We start from the raw sequence: 20,357 nt of genomic DNA on the forward strand, positions 1-20,357 counted from the left end.
CCGGAAATAGGAGTGTAGAGGAGGTTATCAACTGAGTATTGAAGAATCTGTATATGCTGTCCAGGCAGCATAGAGGGTTGGGCTTTGGGCACAATAGCAAGAAGTAAATAGAGACAAGGGCACAGACCTGAAGTACACAGAACTGTTACATTTAGGAAAGAGCTTCTGCATACACCCTGCAGCATTGGGCAGTGTCTTAGTGTGGCTGCTGTAACAAGGTATCTTGGACTGTGCGGCTTAAAGAATAGGGATTTATTGTTTTCACAGTTTTGGATGTTGAAAGTCCAAGACCAGGATGCCCGTAAGGTTGGGGTCTGGTGAGAGCCCTCTTTGTGATTCACAGGCAGCAATCTTCTTTTGTATCCTTACATGACAGAGATAGAATGAAAGAGAAATCAGCTCTCTCATGTCTCTTCTTACTGAATATTAAAGGCACTAATCCCATCATGAGGCCCCCTCCCAAAAATTCCAGCTCCAAGTACCACCATACTGGGGCTTCACTGTGTGAATTTTAGGATGGACATGAGCTTTCACTCCATAGCAGGCCATTCAAGGGATTCGCTGGAGACAGGTTTTTAAATAATAATGACCTTAGCACAGTATAACTAAATTTTGGGTAGCCTTTGCAGCTTGACAAGGCACTTTCACACAGTTACCTTATTTAATCCTCTTGATAAAGAGTGCATTAAATAGGGGAGATTTATCCACATTTTAGACATGAAAAAGAAGTTTAAAAAAATTAAAAGACTTTCTCCAAGTCACAGATCTCCTAATTGTTAACAAGGATTCAAACCCAGATTTTAAGACTCTAAAATATTTGATCTGCTTATATATTTTTTTTTTTTGCTTATATTTTTATATTCATTCATTTATTCATTGAACAAAATTTCGTTTCACTTCTGTATGGCAGACTCCAGACCAGGTGTTGAATATACAAAAATGAACGACACCTTCCTGCGTTCAAGGAGCTTTGTCTAAAGGAGGAGGAGCCAGACATGTACAGAGAGCCTGTGGGACTGTGGGAGGAAGAGGAGAGGGTCTAGAAGTTAGGGTCAGGGTGATAGTTTTAACCAAGTTAATGAGAGAATAGAAGTCCTGCAGGAAGATACAATGGAAAAGAACACTCCAGGTTTGGAAAAGAACTCTTATTAAAGTTCTTTGTGCAAGTGATTCCTTTGGCACCCTAAAGCAGCTTTTCTGTCCATTTTTAAAATAATGTTTTTAAATACATAAAATACACAGATTTATAAATAAAACCAATAATATTGAAGTATATATTTTTGACCTCAAATTACAAAAAGCAATTTTGTGATAGAGTAACATGTGCTTTGTTATTTTACACATTAAGTAACAAGATTTAGAGTGATCCAGTAACTACCATGATTTCAGACCATAAGTATAATTGATAGTTTGCAGTATCTGCAACAATGCTAATATGATATGAAAATCTGTTGATTTCTTCTGGTGAAAAAAATCACAGCTAATGCTAATACTATGGTTTGCTCCCTACCATCATAATTGAAGGAAATGCTAAGTTTTAGATAGAAGTTAATGAAAAGAAAAATGTAATTTTGTTTCCATCCAGTTCACAGGCTCTCTGAGTTAACCTTGTTCCAGGTGGAAAGCAGAACAGACACAACAGTGACAAGAAATGAGAGAGGAGCATTGAAAGCTCAGGGAACTGCATAGTTTAGCTGAAATAAAGCCTTTCTCCTTAGACACTGGGGGGCCACTGAAAGAGTTTGAATATGGAAAGATGAGATTTGAGTTTTAGAAAATTAGCTGTAGCCACACTGTGGTGGATGAGTTGGGAAGAGGCAAGATGAGATGAGAGCCTTTGGAGGCTATTGTAGTAGATTCACATGCAGTGAGTCAGAACTAAAACAAGGACCAGGTATGGAATGATTTAGGAGATACTCAAGAATTAGTATCTGGGCTTTCCTGGTAGCTCAGTTGGTAAAGAATTCGCCTGCAATGCAAGAGAGCCTGGTTCAATTCCTGGGTCGGAAAGATCCCCTCGAGAAGGGATAGGCTACCGACTCCAGTATTCTTGGGCTTCCCTGGTGGCTCAGCTGTTAAGAATCCACCTGCAATGCGGGAGACCTAGGTTCAATCCCTGGGTTGGGAATATCCCCTGAGAAGGGAACGGCTACCCACTCCAGTATTCTTGCCTGAAGAATTCCATGGACAGAGGAGCCTGGCAGACTACAGTTCATGGGGTTGCAAAGAGTTGGACATGACTGAGCAACTTTCACTTCACTTTAAGAATTAGAATGAGAAGAATTTGGTAAACATTTGAGCTAAGTGCGACAACTGAGAGAAGAAAAAGTTTTAAGAATGACTCTAAAATTTTGGATTGGATGACTAGATAATGAAACTGTTAGCTATTTTAGGAATGTTCAGAAAGGAACAGACTTAGGGAGATAGAGCAGAGGAAGATAATGAATTTAATTTGGGGTATTTTTGTTTCCTTGTATAAAATGATAGGAAATAGATATACTGGTTTCTATCCCCAGTTCCTGATACATGACTCCTGAAACCCTTATAAATTCCTACCTAAGGACACTGGGAGCATACCATATTCTATTGAGATGATTCTGGGTGGGTTGCTGGATGCCTCCTAGATGGAAGCTGTGAATGATCAGGCCATAATTCAAAGCTTGGAGTTTTCAGCAATGCAACCTTGCAGTTTCTCCAGAGAGGGAGTAAAGGGCTGGAAATAATCGATCATGGCTGGATTTAGTAATTTATCATGTCTAGGTAAGGAAGTCTCTATAAAAATCCAGCAGTACAGGGTTTGGGGTATTTTACCAGTTGATGAACTAGAAGTTTCCTTGTGCCCTTATGCCAGGCCCCAAACAAGGACAGAAACTTCTTTGTTCAGGACTTCCCCCTGTATATCTCTTCATCTGGCTGCTGATTGCTCTCCATTGTAATAAGCCAGTAATCTAGGGAGTAAACTGGTTTCTCTCTGAAGACCTAGGAGCTGCCCTAGCAAAAACTTTTTTAATTGAGGCATAATTGACATACAACATTATGTTAGTTTCAGATGTACAGCATAATTATTCAATATTTGTATATATTGTGAAATGATTGCCACAATAAGTAGTTAATAAATGTCACCATACATAGGTACAGAATTTTTTTTTGTTTCTTGGGAGGAGAACTTTTGAGATCTGTTCACTTAGCAACTTTCAAATATGCAGTACAATATTATTTACTATAATCACCATGCTGTATATTACATCCTGATGACTTATTTATTTCATAACTGGAAGTTTGTGTCCTTCACTCACTTCTCCCGCCCCCATCCCCAACCTCTGGCAACCATCCATCTGTTCTCACTATCCATGAGCTTGTTTTTCTTGTTTTGTTTTGTTTTAGATTCTGTAAGTGAGATCATACAGGATTTATTTTTCTCTGACTTATTTCACTTAGCGTAATGCCCTCAAGGGTCATCATTGTTGTTGCAAATGGCAAGATTTTATTCTTTTTTATGGCTTAATAATATTCCACCACACACACACACACACACACACACACACACACACACACACACACACATATATACATACCACATTTCTTTTCTTTATCCATTCATATGTTGATGAGTACTTAGGCTGTTTCCATATCTTAGGTATTGTAAATAATGCTGCAGATTGTTTTTTGAGTGAGTGTTTTTGTTCTCTTCAGATACTAAGTACCTAGAAGTAGAATTGCTGGATCATATGGTAGTTCTATTAATTTTTTGAGGAACCTCCATACTGTTTTCCATAGTAGTTGTACCAGTTTGCATTCCCACCAGTGATACACAAAGATTTTCTCTACAGCCTTACCAACACTGATTATTTCTGGTCTCTCTGATGATAGCCATTCTAACAGGTATGAGTTGGTATCTCATTGTGGTTTTTGTTTTCATTTCCCTCATGGTTAGTAATGTTGGGCATCTTTTCATGTCTCTGTTGGCCGCTTGTTTGTCTTCTTCAGAAAAATGCCTATTCAGAGCTTCTGCTCCTTTTTTCGTTCGATTATTTTTTGCTGTTGAGTTATAACCCCTAGTCAGATACATGACTTGTAAACCTTTTCTCCCATTCAGTAGGCTGCCTGTTTGTTTTGTTGATGGTTTCCTTTGCTGTACAGAAGCTTTTTGGTTTGATGTAATCCACTTGTTTATTTTTACTTTCGCTGCCTTTGCTTTTGGTGTGAAATCGAAAAAATAATTGCTAAGACCAGTGTCAAGGAGCTTACTGCTTATGCTTTTTTCTAGGAGTTTTATAGTTTCAGATCTTAAGTTCAAGTCTTTAATCCATTTGGAGTTAATTTTTGTGTATGTTATAAAATAGTTGTCCAGCTTCATTCTTTTGCATATGGCTTTCCAGTTTTCCCAACACCATTTATTGAAGAGACTGTCTTCTCCCCATTATATATTCTTTACCCTAGCAAATTAAACCCCAACAGGGGCTAATAGGAATCCCTGATTTATAGTCAGTTGGTAAGAAGCACAGGTGACAACCTAGACTTGTGATTGTCATCTGAAGTGGAAGACTTATGGGACCGAGCCCTTAACCTGTGAAGTCTGATGCTATCTCTGGGTAGATAATGTTAAAATTAAGTTAACTTGTGGGACACCTCACCAGTGTCCAGGAATTGCTTGGTGGTGGGGGAAAACCCACAGTCAGTGAAATTGGATGCTGACTCTTATTACCTTGGTAGGAACATTCAGGACTGAACGTTAACTAATCACTTAGAAGCTAAAGTCTGCAGCTTAGGAAAGAAGTGTGGCTGGAAATACAGATTTTACCATCATAAGTAGTAGGTCATCCCAGGAGAACATGGAGATCAAAGTCATCAGAAAACTAGTTTTTTAAAGTTGGTGCATCCAGGAATAATGAAAGATTGAGAACCTCAGGTTCATGGCCATAAAACCGGAATATTGGAATCTGGAAAGATATTATTCATAATAAATAGCTGGCATTGACTGGTCTCTGACAGTGTATCAGGCCCTGTGCTGAGCACTACTGGAGATCATCTCACTCACTCACAGCCCAGTGGTGGGTTGAAGAACTATTATCTCCGTTTTATGGAGGAAGCTTAGAGGAGTCAAATTACATGCCTAATGTCTTGCAGTCTAATGACTATTTATAGTCTATATTTTGTACCCGCAAACCTGACCTTAGATCACACTCTTAGCCTGTACACCCGACTCCATTCGGTTATAAAGGGTCTTATTTACCAAGCTCAGGCGTTTGGATTTGTCAGGCGAGTGTATGCTCCTCAGCTCTTGTCTCGTCACACCAAAGATTTGGAGTGACGGACATTAAAGCCCCCTCGCCGTGTCACAGCTCTCGGGTGTTGGACAGACCGTGTTATAGCTCTCACGTCTCGAGCAGACCGTGTTATAGCTCTTAGAGAAATCAGTGTTACAGCTCTACTTTATTTAGAAGATAGCAGGCCAATCCATCTTCGAGGCATGAGGACATGTCGATCCAAAGACGCGAAGAGAAGAGTGCCCCAGCGCGCGGGAAAGAGAGAGAGAAAGAGCATACACATGCGTGGGAGAGAGAGAGAGCCCTTTGGCTCCTCTTTTTGTATGTTTTTTCCTTTCCCCTGGGCCTGTCCTATGCAAATTGTGCTTAGGCAGGAGCCCTGTTCTACCTGAAGTCCTCACTCCAGTCCTCAGACCTTCCTTTGACCTTCCTCTGTTCTATTTTCGCAGGCTTTTTCCCTTCCTTGTCTTTTAGCCACTGCCATTTTGGACTCCTTTTCCCTATTCTAACTACCTAACAGATTTCATCACATAGATAGCAAGTTTCCTACACCAAGCGATGTTTTGTTTTATTTTATATGTTTTTTTAATCAATAATATATTCCCACAACTCACATTTTCTTAAAACTACCAAAGGAGTACAATGAAAAAACTTTCATCCAACCATTCCTTCTTCCTACTCCCAGTGGCAATCTCTATTAGTAATTTCTTTATGTCCTTTTTGTATGAAATATGGATATATATTTTTATTTAACTCTACCATTTTATACATGTCACACTGTACATGGTTCTGCATTTTATTCTTTTATGTAATACATCTTAGAAATCTTTCTACTGTCTCATATAAAGAGCTTTTTCATTCTTTTTTTGTTTTACCAGTTACAATGTGCTCCATTGCATGGATGTACCAGAGTTCATTTAACCAGTCCCTTGTTGGACCTAAAAGTTACGATATTTTGTTTTTACAACCAGTTTCCCAGAATTACCTTGTACATGTTTTATTTCATGCATGATCAACTGTATCTGGAAGTAGAAGTGCTGGGTCAAAGGCACATGTATTTTTACATAGATATTTAACCAGTTTACCTTCTCAGCAGTGATGCATGAGAATGCCTCTCCCCTAGCTTCACCAATAATATATTACCAAACTTCGGGTTTTGTTTGTTTCACACATAGCATCTTATTTTATTTGTTTAAGAGCCATTTGTATTTTCTTTATCTTTGCATATCCGCAGTCATTTTTAACTCTGTCATTGGTCCTCCTGATTTATAAGAGTCCATACTTAGGAAGGATAATAGCTCTTTGTGATATGAAATGTAAATATTTTCCCTGATTCTTTAATTTCTTTTGACTTTGCTTAGTTTTTTCTCTCTTTTTTTTTTGCTTTATAGAATTTTTAAATTTTATTTTTTAATTGAAGGATAATTACTTTACAGATGCTTTATAGAAATTTTTTGTTTTTAGTGTATCCATCTTTTCTGATAGATTTTCTGATTTTGAATCATAGTTACACCTTGCTCACTCCAACATTATGGAAAAATTCTTTTTTTTTCTTTTTAGTACTTCTGTAGTTTTATTTTTCACATTAAGGTTTTGATACTGTTGGAGCTATAATGAAGTATGGCTCCACTGTTGTTATTTTTTCCCTTAGATGGCTATCAGTTGCCCCAGTAGCATTTATTAAAGAGTCACTTATTTTTCCCCTGTAATAAATTTTCTTCAGCTTATTTAGCTTTAGTTTCTAGACTTTCTGTTCTGTTCCATTGGACATTATATCTTTTCATCAGCTGGTCTATGTTTTAATTATGAGACATTATACTATGATTTGATATCTGACAAATCTAGTCCCTTCTCTTTACAGTTATTTTAACAGTTTTCTAGCAGTTCTTATTTATATTTTTCTTGTGACCTTTACAATTGTCATATCTAGTTATCCCCTAAAAGACCCATTGGTGTTTTTGATGGATCAAATTAAACTTTTAAGTTTATATGTTTATAATTATAAACATTATAAGGATGATGTATCTTTCAATTAGTGTTCAGTTTTTTTCTGGAAAAGTTTGTGAAGTAATAGAGAGTGATCAAGTCAACTTTAGGGGAGGGGTGTGTATAGTGGATTAGTTTCTATTTAGTGTGTACTAGGCCAGAGGGTGGAAATACTAGTAAGTCTCTTCAAGGACCCCTATACATGTTTATGTTTTAACAACACAAACAGTTGTTAAAATAGTATGTGAGGTTTTATAGGTGTAGGAAATTAACTTATTTGATGGTTATATTTCATAGAGGTGGAGGACAAAGAAAACATTACCTAAAGTTTTTATTTTGAAACAATTTTATATTTACGTAAAAGTTGCAGAAAATGATCTGGAGTCCACCCCCAGATTCCTCAATTGTTAATACTTCTGAATTGGTTGAGAACAGGTTGCAGACATGAATATCCATTACTGCATTATATGCTCCCTTAAGACTTGAGTGGGTATATTGCAACTTCCAGGGCACTCTTGTACACAACATCATTCAACCATCAAAATCAAGAGATTAACACTGATCCAATATCACTAATCACATAGACCCTATTCAGATTTTGCCACATGTCTATGTAATGGCCTGTGTACATCCAGGATTTAAACTAGGATATTGTGTTCATTTGCATTCACTTATCATGTCTTTTTAGCCTCCATCAGGCTGAAACAGTTTCTCACTCTTCTTGTTTTTCAAGACCTTGATGTTTTTGAAGAGCGCAGGCTGGTTACTTTCTGGCACATCTCTGATGTTCATGTTTCATTGTGATTTAAATACTTTAGTGAAAATGCCAGCAGAGTGCTATTGTCCACTTCTCAGTGCATAGTTTCAGGAGGCGTGTGATGTTGGGCCCATTATTTGTGATGTTGACTCATCACTTGATTAAGGTGGTGAGTGTCTGCAAGGTTTCTCCAGTGTTTTATACTTACTAATAAGTAATCACTGAGTACTCTGTAGGGAGAAACTCAAAACTGTATAAACATCATATCCTCATTACACTTCTGCCCGGCAGTTTTAGCATTCATTGATAATTCTTGCCCACACCAGTTACTACTGTGATAGTTGTCAAATGGTGATTTGCTAATTCTTCTAGACTTACTGTTTGCCATTCTGTTGACGAGTAGGCCTTCCCTCACCCTGCCCCACTTTTATTTACTTATTTATTTATAAAACTATGAGCATTCAGGCTCTTAATTTATTCAGTAACAATGTTACTATTATTATTTATTTTGATACTCAAACTGTCACAGATTTGGCGAGGGGGAGCCCCTATAAACTGTCACGTGTCATTTGGAATGTTCCCATCGTTCTCTGAGTGCTTCCTTATGACTGGGATAGCAATATGACCCAGACTTCATTTTGTACTTTCTCTGCTCCTGCCCTCGGGTCATCTGTTTCTCCAGGGAACCCTGGTTACTTTTAATATAGCACTAAAACAATATTTAGAAACTAATAGATGAGTGCTAGGTGTGTTCATTACTGCCCGAGTGTCACTGTTTCTAGATTTTCTAGAGGGGCAGAGGTAGAAAACCTATGTGATATATATACATGTGTGTGTGTATATAGATGCATAGATATACACACACAGACATTCATATTTTGTCTTCTTCTATATCTCTTTGTATTAAACCATCTATTCAAACCAGTATCGCTAGTTGTAATTCAACAGGAAGGATTTACTCTGGCCTTCTCCCTTTGTATGTGTTAAACTCCCTTATCTGTCTATTAGAGAACTGGTTCCCATTATCCTCAGTCTGTTAACTCATTTGCTCAAGACCCCACTCCCCAACCAGTATATGAACAAAGTCCTGGGCCATCGTGCCCTCTCTCCCTCCCCTGGGCATTCTGGCCAAAATTTAGTCCTGTCAAAGGAGAAGAGGCTGTTACTTAAAGTGAGTTCAGAAAGATACTTGTGACAGTAGTTGACTTCTGGGAGGGGATTGGGTAGACAGGGCAGAGAGGGAAAAGGAGAATTACCTTTGTGATATATATCCTTTTGAATTTTTTTTTTTAACACCATGTGCTTTTATCTCCTATACAGAAAATAAAGATTTTAAAATGAATTCAGGATCTTTGTTTTCACATAAAGCTGCTCTCTTCTGCATTGTTTGGGGGAGAATTTGGAGTTGTCCTTTTTCTCTAAAAGTATTTGGTTCCATTCTCTGCTTTAGGAAATAATACTTGTTTCTATGGGAAGTGTTATTACTGCCGAGAAACAGAGCCAGCCTGTGCTGACGGAGACACGATGGAGGGGTCTGTCACACTTTGGCTTCCAGATGTGTGGCCTCTACAGAAGCACCGACACCCATGGGGCAGGACTTACCGAGAGGGCAAATTGGCCAGGTAAATGCCCCTGTGAGCCATCACTTTATTCTCTCCCGACCTAGACAGCTGCTGACCCTGCATAGGAGCCAGGGGTTCTATCCACAAATAAAAAGGACTGTGGAGGGTACAGGGGAAACCTGCTAGTCTGGGACTTTCTCGTCTCTGTATTTTAAACAATGCTACATGCGGTGCAGACACTCAGTAAACAGCCCCCGTGCCGCTTGCTTCCAGGTGGGAGTATGATGAGAGCTACTGCGATGCTGTGAAGAAAACGTCTCCTTATGACTCCGGCCCGCGCCTCTTGGACATCATTGATACAGCTGTCTTTGATTACCTGATTGGCAATGCTGACCGCCATCACTATGAGAGTTTCCAAGACGATGAAGGCGCTAGTATGCTCATCCTTCTCGATAATGCCAAAAGGTAGGGCCAGCAGGACTCTCCCTCTCTGTTAGGGGTCTGGTATATACAAGAAGGATGCTGTCTAGGATGTCCTGAGAAACCTCCAAAACAGACTCGACAGTGGGCGTCCTTCCTGTTTCCAGTCAGGGTCTTTGCCATGGGCACCCATCCTTCCAGCTTGTTTAGAGCTTATACTCCTTTCACCCGCAGGGATCTAAGACTTTAATAAAAATGGAAAAGTCATTTTTTCCAAGGAGTCAAAGATTCTCATTCTCTTCACAGACAACTGGAAACCAAAGTCTTATATTTATTGCTACTTATATCATTCTTTCTTGACTAGGATTTTTACAATCTTGAGAAATACATAGTTAACATCAAATTTCAGTTCAGATCAGGTCAGTTGCTCAGTCATGTCTGACTCTTTGCGACCCCATGAATTGCGCCACGCCAGGCCTCCCTGTCCATCACCAACTCCCGAAGTTTACTCAAAGTCATGTCCATCGAGTCAGTGATGCCATCCAGCCATCCCATCCTCTGTCGTCCCCTTCTCCTCCCGCCCCCAATCCCTCCCAGCATCAGGGTCTTTTCCAATGAGTCAACTCTTTGCATCAGGTGGCCAAAGTATTGGAGTTTCAGCTTCAGCATCAGTCCTTCCAATGAGTATTCAGGATTTATTTCCTTTAGGATGGACTGGTTGGATCTCCTTGCAGTCCAAGAGACTCTCAAGAGTCTTTTCCAGCACCACAGTTCAAAAGCATTAATTCTTCGGCACTCAGCTTTCTTCACAGTCCAACTCTCACATCCATACATGACCACTGGAAAAATCATAGCCTTGACTAGACAGACCTTTGTTGGCAAAGTAATGTCTCTGCTTTTTAATATGCTATCTAGGTTGGTCATAACTTTCCTTCCAAGGAGTAAGTGTCTTTTAATTTCATGGCTGCAGTCACCATCTGCAGTGATTTTGGAGCCCCCAAAAATAAAGTCTGACACTGTTTCCACTGTCTCCCCATCTATTTCCCATGAGATGATGGGGCCAGATGCCATGATCTTAGTTTTCTGAATGTTGAGCTTTAAGCCAACTTTTCACTCTCCTCTTTCACTTTCATCAAGAGGCTTTGTAGTTCCTCTTCACTTTCTGCCATAAGGGTGGTGACATCTGCATATCTGAGATTATTGATATTTCTCCTGGCAGTCTTGATTCCAGCTTGTGCTTCTTCCAGGCCAGCGTTTCTCATGATGTACTCTGCATAAAAGTTAAATAAGCAGGGTGACAATATACAACCTTGACATACTCCTTTTCCTATTTGCAGCCAGTCTGCATGTCCAGTTCTAACTGTTGCTTGCTGACCTGCATATAGGTTTCTCAAGAGGCAGGTCAGGTGGTCTGGTATTCCCATCTCTTTCAGAATTTTCCACAGTTTATTGTGATCCACACAGTCAAAGGCTTTGGCATAGTCAGTAAAGCACCAATAGAGGTTTTTCTGGAACTCTCTTGCTTTTTTGATGATCCAGCGGATATTGGCAATTTGATCTCTGGTTCTTCTGCCTTTTCTAAATCCAGCTTGAACATCTGGAATTTCATGGATCACGTATTGCTGAAGCCTAACTTGGAGAATTTTGAGCATTACTTTACTAGCGTGTGAGATGAGTGCAGTTGTGCAGTATTTTGAGCATTCTTTGGGATTGCCTTTCTTTGAGATTGGAATGAAAACTGACCTTTTCCAGTCCTATGACCACTGCTGAGTTTTCCAAATTTGCTGGCATATTGAGTACAGCACTTTCACAGCATCATCTTTCAGATTTGAAATAGCTCAACTGGAATCCCATCACCTCCACTAGCTTTGTTCATAGTGATGCTTTCTAAGGCCAACTTGACTTCACATTCCTGGATGTCTGGCTCTAGGTTAGTGATCACACCATCATGATTATCTGGGTCATGAAAATCTTTTTTGTACAGTTCTTCTGTGTGTTCTTGCCACCTCTTCTTAATATCTTCTGCTTCTGTTAGGTCCATACCGTTTCTGTCCTTTATCGAACCCATCTTTGCATGAATGTTCCCTTGGTATCTCTAATTTAGTTACTGTTAAATATATAGTATCCAAAGGTTCATGCAGTTTAAAAAATTAATTTACTTGATAGGGTGTTTTTGCTATTTTTATGGCAATCTAGGCCCAGATTTTTTCTATTATGAGGAGAGCAAGTGCTTAGTGATTATAAAGACAAGTCACTATCTTGACTCAGACAGTTTTACTAATTTTGAACAAATGAAACGTCCTTATTTAGATCTGAGCTGTTTGAAGAGCGCATTGTATTTTCAGTTTACACTCTGCATTCCCTATGTACCCAGTTAAGTGCCAGACTTTTAGTTACACTTAATAAATGTTTTCTAAGTAGAATATTTCCTTGGAGCCAGAACTGTCCAGACTCTGGGTCACTAACTGTTAACGTCTGTTGCTGAGAATCAGCTGAGCCATGGGTCCTCAGCAGAGAATGCTTGGGCAGCATTTGCTAAGCAGGCCGCCGCCTTATACTGAGCACCAGGCCCCTCATATCCCATGGAAGGTGGGGACAGTTACAGAGAGCGTGAGGCAGCAGGAGCTGGCCAGTGCCATGTGTTTCATTTATACTATATTTTCAGTTCCTGAATATCTTTATCCTTACTTGTAAAAGTGATCATGTGTGCTGTGGAAATGCACATGGAGATAATTGCCTTTGCTATTTTTTCTTCGAGGGCCTATACTGTGCTGAGGGCTACCAGACCCTCCAGCTATTAAGGTGAGCTTCTAAAGAGTGGAAGGTTGACAGTTATTCCAGAATCAGTTCTTTTCTAACTCTGAATTACTGCTTAAAGCATTTATATATCTGCTTACAATCACCATTTTCTCAGCCTCTGAGAGCAGTTTTTTCCAGTTTAAATCTGACCATATTCTTTGTTGTAGGGAATAGGATAATCTAAGTCTTTTCTTATTGGTAATTTTGGAGTAGAACAAGTATAACTTCTTTTTACAGGAAATGAGTTTCTACTTGTTTGTGAGAACCTAATGTGAACAGCCTTTATTTCTCTGTGCACCCGTAAAACTTTCTCAAGTTTGGGGGTCTTCAGATTCTCCCTCCACCTGCTGACTTCATGCTTCGTCACAGCGGGCGTGCCTCAGCACCTTGCAGTGGCTCGGCAGCAGAAAGGACCCTTGTAAGGGAGTGTATCTGTTGTTCACCGCTGCAGTGCAGGCTGTTAGGAACCCTGTGTCTAGTTGGTCATACCCTGTTTATTTCTAATTTAAGTGATTTGAGCTGTGGGAGCATAAAATTATCTAGGATCACATTTGGGTTTCTTACAGAATTTGTTCTTTGATGCCAAGAAAGGAACTGGTGCCTTCATCTAATTCACTAAGTTTTCATTTAATTTTCAGCTTTGGGAACCCCTCGCTGGATGAGAGAAGCATTCTCGCCCCTCTCTATCAGTGCTGCATGTAAGTTACTTGATCAAATGCATTTGCCTGCAGTGCTTTTCGTACTTTTCTAACCCAGAACCCCCTGGAGATCTTGATATGTAGGGGATCAGGGAAGGATTTCTACAGCAAGGCTTAGACAGCATTTTGAGTTTTATATGAATAGAGGTTACCAGTTTATTTAATAATGTATATCAGTTTGTTTTACTGTCAGAATATAGTCCCTGCTCCCCTACAGAATCCAGTGCTGTCCATGCCCCTAGTTGCTCTACTGTGTTTACCTTCCTCTCACCACCACAACACCTGTGGTTTGCTTATCTCAGTCAGAAATTGTGTAAACCAAAAATAACTATCTCCCTAGGTAGTTAGTAAGTGATTTTTTGAAAGTCTATGTTAGAGAACAAAGAAATTAAAAAGTAGATCAAGGAAACGAGGTAAAGACTGGGCTCTAAGGAGCTCCTTTGCAGATCATCTTTGCCAGTATGACTAAAGCGTGAGCGCTAAGAATCAGCTTGGACTACTACTGGTCAACTCCCAGAGAGATACTGATCACATAAGACTGCCCCTTCTGGCAGCTGGTCTGTTTTACTTTTCTTTTCTTTCTCTTTTTTTTTTTTTTAAATAACAACAGGATTCTGCAGAAAGTATTACCTAGGCTACCCTAAATTATCTTCATTAATACTGGGAAGCAGTGATACATCCAGTCAAAACCTGCATCTGTGAAGGAAGATGTCTTTGTGTTAATCAGTACTATCAGTCTGGTCCAATCAGAGGATAGAAAAGACATGGTGGGTTCAACAGGAAAGTTTAATATAAAGGAGGATTAAACTCTTTGATACACAAGTAGGGCCGAGGGAGAGTAACCAATTTGGAAGAGACCCCACCCCCCCGCCCCAAGGCTGGGTTTGGTCCTCAGTGGAGAAGGTGTAGTCCAGCCCACTTGATAGCAGAGAAGTGCACTAGTTTGCAGATGCTGGGCGTGCAGGAAGCAACCCTCCGTAGTGCAGGCAAGGCACAGGCCGTCCACAGGTCGTGGCCTGTACAGAGAGAGCCATGACTCAGTAGAAGCCCTCCAAGCTACAGGCAAGGCTTATTTGTGGGCCTACGAAGGGAATAAAGATACCAGCATGAGTGGGTGGCCTTGGGGCTCTGGTTTCCATGTCAAGAGGGCCTTAGGAAAGTTACCACCAAGCCAGGCTGAAGCTGCAGTGGCACGGAGGACCTGCCTGCTCTGGAAATGTGGCCAGGGCAGAGCTTCATTTCATGACCTTCCCCAGACACTCCTGCCTTGTACAGCACCCAGAAGCATCTTCCTCCAGCATCCTCTGCTGAGAAAGCCTAAGAGGAGAGATGATTAGAGGACCTCTGTCCACGAGAGCAGGGCATACATGAAGAGTGGATTTGGAGCTGAAAGGAGGTCAAGTGATACTTTCGTCACGCAGGAGAAATTCTGATGCTCTAGGCCCTCATATTTTTCAGAATTGGAAAACCACACTGCCTCTGTGCTTGTCCATCCCTTCCATGCTTTAGCCAAAGATCCTTACTTTCTTACTTTTCAAATGGTTGCAGAACAGGTTGCCTGCCTCATGCAGAGTCAGATCTTAATGCATACCTAGTAGTATGCATTATTACCTCATTGTTACCTCATTATTACCTCATTACCTATAGGGGGGTTTGTACTTCTAAAATAAGCAAAAGATCCTCTTTAGGCAAAAAAATAATTAAGAAAAATAGATACCCTTAAAATAAACTTTTTCTATTTATAAGATTAATGGTAGAATTTTTAATTCAGAAACATAAAAAGAAGGAAATTTAAATTAAATTACTTGCTAAAATGTAAGGATACCTTCTGTTAACACTCTAGTGACTTCATTCTAACCATGTCTGTATGTGTGTGTGTGTGTGCTTGTACACACATTTTCTTTCCCCACAGATTCGGAGTAAAACAGTTTTTCCCTCCAACTTTCCCCCTGATTGAATATTATATGAGCATTTCCTCATGCCACTGAATTTTCATAACTGCTTTAAATGGCTGCATGATTTTTCATTGAATGGATGAAACCATAGTTTATTTAACTATTTCTCAGTCGTTGGACATTCAGATTCACATTTTTCCTTTAAAAAGAGCACTGCAGTGAACATGTGTAAATATTGTGTGATTCTCTTAGTAGTTACTAAGAAGGAAATATCAAAACGTGGTAATGTTACTCATAACGTAGAGCTGCTTCTAAAACAGAAATGGCTTTTCTAGTTGAGATATTTTACATAATTATTTCTTTACATTTGTCTGCCAGGCAGGCTTCAGTCTCCATTTGACAGTGAGAGGCTTTATGTAACCTGTTCTAAAACTTATTTCTCCCAGCATTCGTGTTTCCACCTGGAACAGACTGAACTCCTTGAAGAATGGTGTGCTGAAGTCTGCCTTAAAGTCCGCCATGGCCCACGACCCCATCTCCCCAGTGCTCGCTGACCCTCACCTGGACGCTGCGGCCCAGCGGCTCCTGAGTGTCCTGGCCACCGTCAAGCAGTGCACTGACCAGTTTGGGATGGACTCTGTGCTGGTGGAAGACAGGATGCCTCTCTCGCACTTGTGATTCTCCACAAAATAAGTGAAACTGCTTTTTACAAAGATAGAGAAACAGCACAATCAGTTCCAGATGGTATGAGATGGATTGGAAATAGCCAGCAGTGCGTTCTGGTAATAGGGGATAGGCTGGCCTTGGATTTCTTTGGTGTTTGTAGTAGAAGCTAAAGCAAAGACTTACAAGCTTCAGATCACAGAACCGTACCTGCTGAACCACCTTCAGACTTCCTCGGCGTTTGCCCATCCTAGCAGTGGGGGGCACATTGGTCAGTCTTAATTTCTCATGCCAAAGGATGAAGAGAGGTGTGACATTCAACTGGGTTAATGCTGGGGTTGGTTCTGGAGTGTGTATTTGGAGTTCATCCTTATAGTCCTTTCTCCACAGTTGTGGATCTTCCAAAAACACTTTGCAATCTCTTGAGTCCCTTCTTCCAGAAGGGACTCAGAATTAGTCAAATTGGGGATTTTACTGCTTCCTGGGGAGTGACAGCAAGGAACCCGGCATTCTGTTGAGCCAAAGTAGTATGCTCTGTTGGAGGGACTATGCTTTTAAGGTAGCATTAGAGGGAAGGACAAAAGCAGGAAGGATGCTTGGGCTTTTAAGTGAGAAGGTGGTAGTGCTTTTGATGACTCTTAAAAGGAGGGAAGAAGAGAGAGAGACCTGCTTGGTAGGACCAAAATCAAGGAGGTGATTGAATTAGTGAAAAACAGGTTCCCCTGTATTTAAGTTCTTAACATATATAAAAGCAAGCATGACTTGTACCTAAGTAAGAGTTGCATTCTCGTGGTTATGTCCAAATTAATCCAAAAAAATTGTCCATAGAGAACCTACTGTTACAACCCAAGCACAATTCTGTTATGGAGGCTTACTTTCTTTTCTGCCCCAAACATGCAAATCCTTTGCAGATTAACAAAGTAAACTGAAAATAACACCTTGAGTAAGAGTTAGGTTGCCTGCAATCTCTGCCATCCTGATTTCCAAAATGAATTTTCACTTCTGTCTTCAAGGTATTTAGTTGTTAAAGCTGTTGTTCCCGAGAGACTGGCGATCCTATTTGTGCCTTTCTTAGGAGAAAAGCCAGCTCACTCCTATAGCTAATAATTCACATCCTGCTGGTTGCTGGACCTGTCTAGTGATTTGGGCCATGCAGAAGGCTAGAAACAAAGGTTTTAAGCCTTCTGAGCCTTAAAATTAAGGTGGTTACCAGGAAGAGCCTTAAGATTTTTATTTATGTCATACCCTGTTTTCATCATTTAATCTTGTTCTGAACCCACAAGGTAGTTTTGTTCTTCTGCCTTCTATTAGCACTTTCAGATATCAGGTTGCTAAAACAGGCTTAGTTGTGTGTTCTGGCAAAGTGATTTTGACATGTAACCAGTTGCATTAAAATATAGGGTGAGGAGAGCTGGCCTGGTGAATCCACTTGTGTGTCCTCAGAGCTGGAAGCTTCTCTCCTGCATTTTGCCTGGGGACTCTTCCGGTTTTGACTTCTGTGAAGCAAAGACTGATATTTAAACAATGTGGTTGAACAAATTTATTGCCAGCCACGAGACCAATTTTCAGTTACCACCCTTTCAAAAGCAGTTTAGAATTTATGCTCCAATTTTCTCAGATTGAAAGTCAACTGAGTACCCAGTAACTACTTTAAAGTAACATGAAATTAGGATACTTTTGTGCTTAGTTTGTACATTTGGAGATGTACACAGAATGGGCTGAGCTATTTCTTAAAAGGTTTTGGATTTAAGAAGACATATCAGCACAGAACACTGAGCTAGTGTTAACAGGAGGAGGCACTGATTCCAGTTTTAAACTCATGTACTGTGTGCATCCAGGGAAGTACACATTTGAGCTTGAGAATACCTTGGATGGTGCTCACCTCAAAGCATCAGGGAGCCAATAAGAAGGTTGTCAGTGTTGCTTTGCTTGATAAATGTTAGTTGAACTAATTCTTTCAAACACATGATATTGTTCTCTGGTATGCCCCAGTGGAATGAGTAAGAGCTGTTCTCAAACTCGGGAACTTTATTCATAATGCTGAAGGCAGAAGATTCCATTGAGGAAAAATGGAGGAGGGAAGGCTGCTTTGAAAACATCTCATTATTTTTTCCAAACACTGCTTCATTCTCCTTCCCTGTTTTAATATGATCTTAAAAGGTGTTCAGATGTATAGTGGTTAAAGTTAGAATTGTGCTAAGAGAGTGGTGTGAACTGATGCTTAGAATATAAATTTATGTTCTAAGTCAATGTTGGATTAAGCTGGGAAAAGTGTGTTTAGGTAAATCTCGGAGAAAACCAACCATAAGCTCTTAGTCCTAAAATTCATAAACACTATATTCTGATTCAAAAAACGAGGTAGATATTGTTTTTTAAAGTTTTGTAACACTGTCCTTTTTATGGTTTATCTTTTAGAATTGAGGGTTGTTATAATCAGGTCATTGGAAGGGTTTTTGGTTAGTCTTAAGTTGGGTATGCCTAGCTAACATCTAAAGAGACATGGATACATTTCAGTATTCTAAAACTAAGAAAATCAGAACTGGGTAGCATTTCTGCACTCCTCCTACTTTTTAAATATATTTATTCCAGAGTTTGGGGGAATATGGGTATAGAGGTTTCATTCTAAAATTGTTCTTTAATATGAAGCTGTATTATTAGTTTGGGGTAAATAATTTTCTGTGCAAAACAAATTAATAGGATCTGACTTGCTCAGAGTATTGCTTAATAATATATTAATAATGCATTTCTCCGTATTTGCTCTCAGGATTAATATGTCAAGTGTAATAAGGAAATGGGAGAATTCAGGTATATCCATTGTATATTGTTTTGGGAAAGATGAATCCTCTATATGGCAAAATTTCAGTTATCACCTAAAAGCCACATGTTCTTCCAAAGAAATCCATCTTTTCTTTTCTTTAAAAAAAAAAAGAAACAAAAAAGAGGCTTTTGGCCTTCCCCTCCTATCCACCATGTTCCTTCACCCTCTCTTCTCCATGGCTTCCATATTCTCGTTTGACCAGTCCATGACCACACCTCAAATGATGGTAAACAGCATCTGTCGTTTTGTGAGCTTGGGCTTCAGGAAACATGAGTCAAGGTATATGTATGTATATAGTCATATATGTATTCTAACAAGAAAAAAATATTTATTTTCACACAGGGAAACACTGACTTATGTTGCTGAAGAACCTGAAGCTAGTAAAAGGTTCTCAGTCTCTGAGCGTGAACCTCAGTGACATAAAGACCAACCGTCAGGAAACACCTACTGTGCTAGCCTGGGCCCGAGGCAGAGACCCGCCTCGGGAGGCTGCTCCACTGCAGGGGAGGGCCAGTTTCCTTCCTTCCGCTCCTCAAGTCTGGGTTGAAAAGGTGCGGGCTGGATACTATGCTGCCACAGGTTTTTAAGGAACTAAGGTGTTACTCAAAAATACAAAATGTTTAGGGGGGAGTCTGGGAATAATTAACTGGGAAGTAATTTATTTGCTTAAGAGGGAGGTGTAAGAACCACGACCCTCGGTTCTGTCCTGCCAAGGATTTCCTCTCAGAGCTCTTGCACAAATAGAGGTTGTGCTTGGTAAGACATCAAACAAGACAGATATGCACCTGAATTTCTAATGTGTTCTATGGGTTTCAATTCTGAAAAAAAGACAATAAAGATTTTAATAAGTACCAACGTATCATCTTTTCCTCTTGTTATCCCCCCACCCCGCCTGCTGGTTCAGGGTATTTCTTTTGTTTTCAATTCAGATTTCCCTTTTTGTTCGGGGACAGAAGATTACATCTTCTGCATCTGCATAAACTTCCACAGGGGTTGTTTCACAGAATCAATGACAGATAAGACCTTTACACTTCTCACTAGTCTTCAGAAGTTGCCTATTAGGTTGTGACAGAACCAGGATTTTCAGTAGGATAACTCTTAGGTGCTTTTTATTTATTGCTTCTTTCTCGCAGCTTCTTCAAAGAATTATGAATTCCGAAGAACTTGTCAGCACATTACCATAGAGGCCTAAAAGACAAGACCAGGTCCTGAGAATGATTCTTGGGACACCCAGACTTTTAAATTTTGCAGCAGAAATGCGACATCATAAACCTCACCCAGACAACTGAGAGTTCTCAAGATTTTGACTTGATTTGTAGCACTTTTGTTTGTGCCAGTTTTAGTCACTTGCACTTGAATACAAAAGGGAGGCTGAAGCCTAGAACATGTTCCTCACAGACTCACCTTATACGATCCTTTTCTAGGTGAGATTTCAGGCTTAATTTTCTTCTCAAGCATTCCAGAAAGACCAGTATTGAAGCCTAAAAAGGCA

The 20,357-nt window shown here is 39.9% G+C and overlaps 1 protein-coding gene across 5 annotated transcripts in view; it reads left to right on the forward strand.

Annotated features, from left to right (window-relative positions):
• The window catches only part of FAM20B (FAM20B glycosaminoglycan xylosylkinase), a 43,590-nt gene extending 23,874 nt beyond the window's left edge, over nucleotides 1-19,716 (forward strand). For all 5 annotated transcript variants that reach the window (XM_065936123.1, XM_065936125.1, XM_065936124.1 and 2 more), the window contains 4 exons: nucleotides 9,461-9,632; nucleotides 9,846-10,037; nucleotides 13,430-13,489; nucleotides 15,831-19,716. In XM_065936123.1, coding sequence (XP_065792195.1) covers nucleotides 9,461-9,632; nucleotides 9,846-10,037; nucleotides 13,430-13,489; nucleotides 15,831-16,062 — 656 coding nt within the window. In that variant the 3' untranslated portion in view covers nucleotides 16,063-19,716. The remainder of the gene's footprint in view (nucleotides 1-9,460; nucleotides 9,633-9,845; nucleotides 10,038-13,429; nucleotides 13,490-15,830) is intronic.
• The last annotated feature ends 641 nt before the right edge of the window (nucleotides 19,717-20,357 follow it).

Source organism: Muntiacus reevesi, chromosome 5 (assembly GCF_963930625.1).
Source record: "Muntiacus reevesi chromosome 5, mMunRee1.1, whole genome shotgun sequence".
NCBI lineage: Eukaryota > Metazoa > Chordata > Mammalia > Artiodactyla > Cervidae > Muntiacus > Muntiacus reevesi.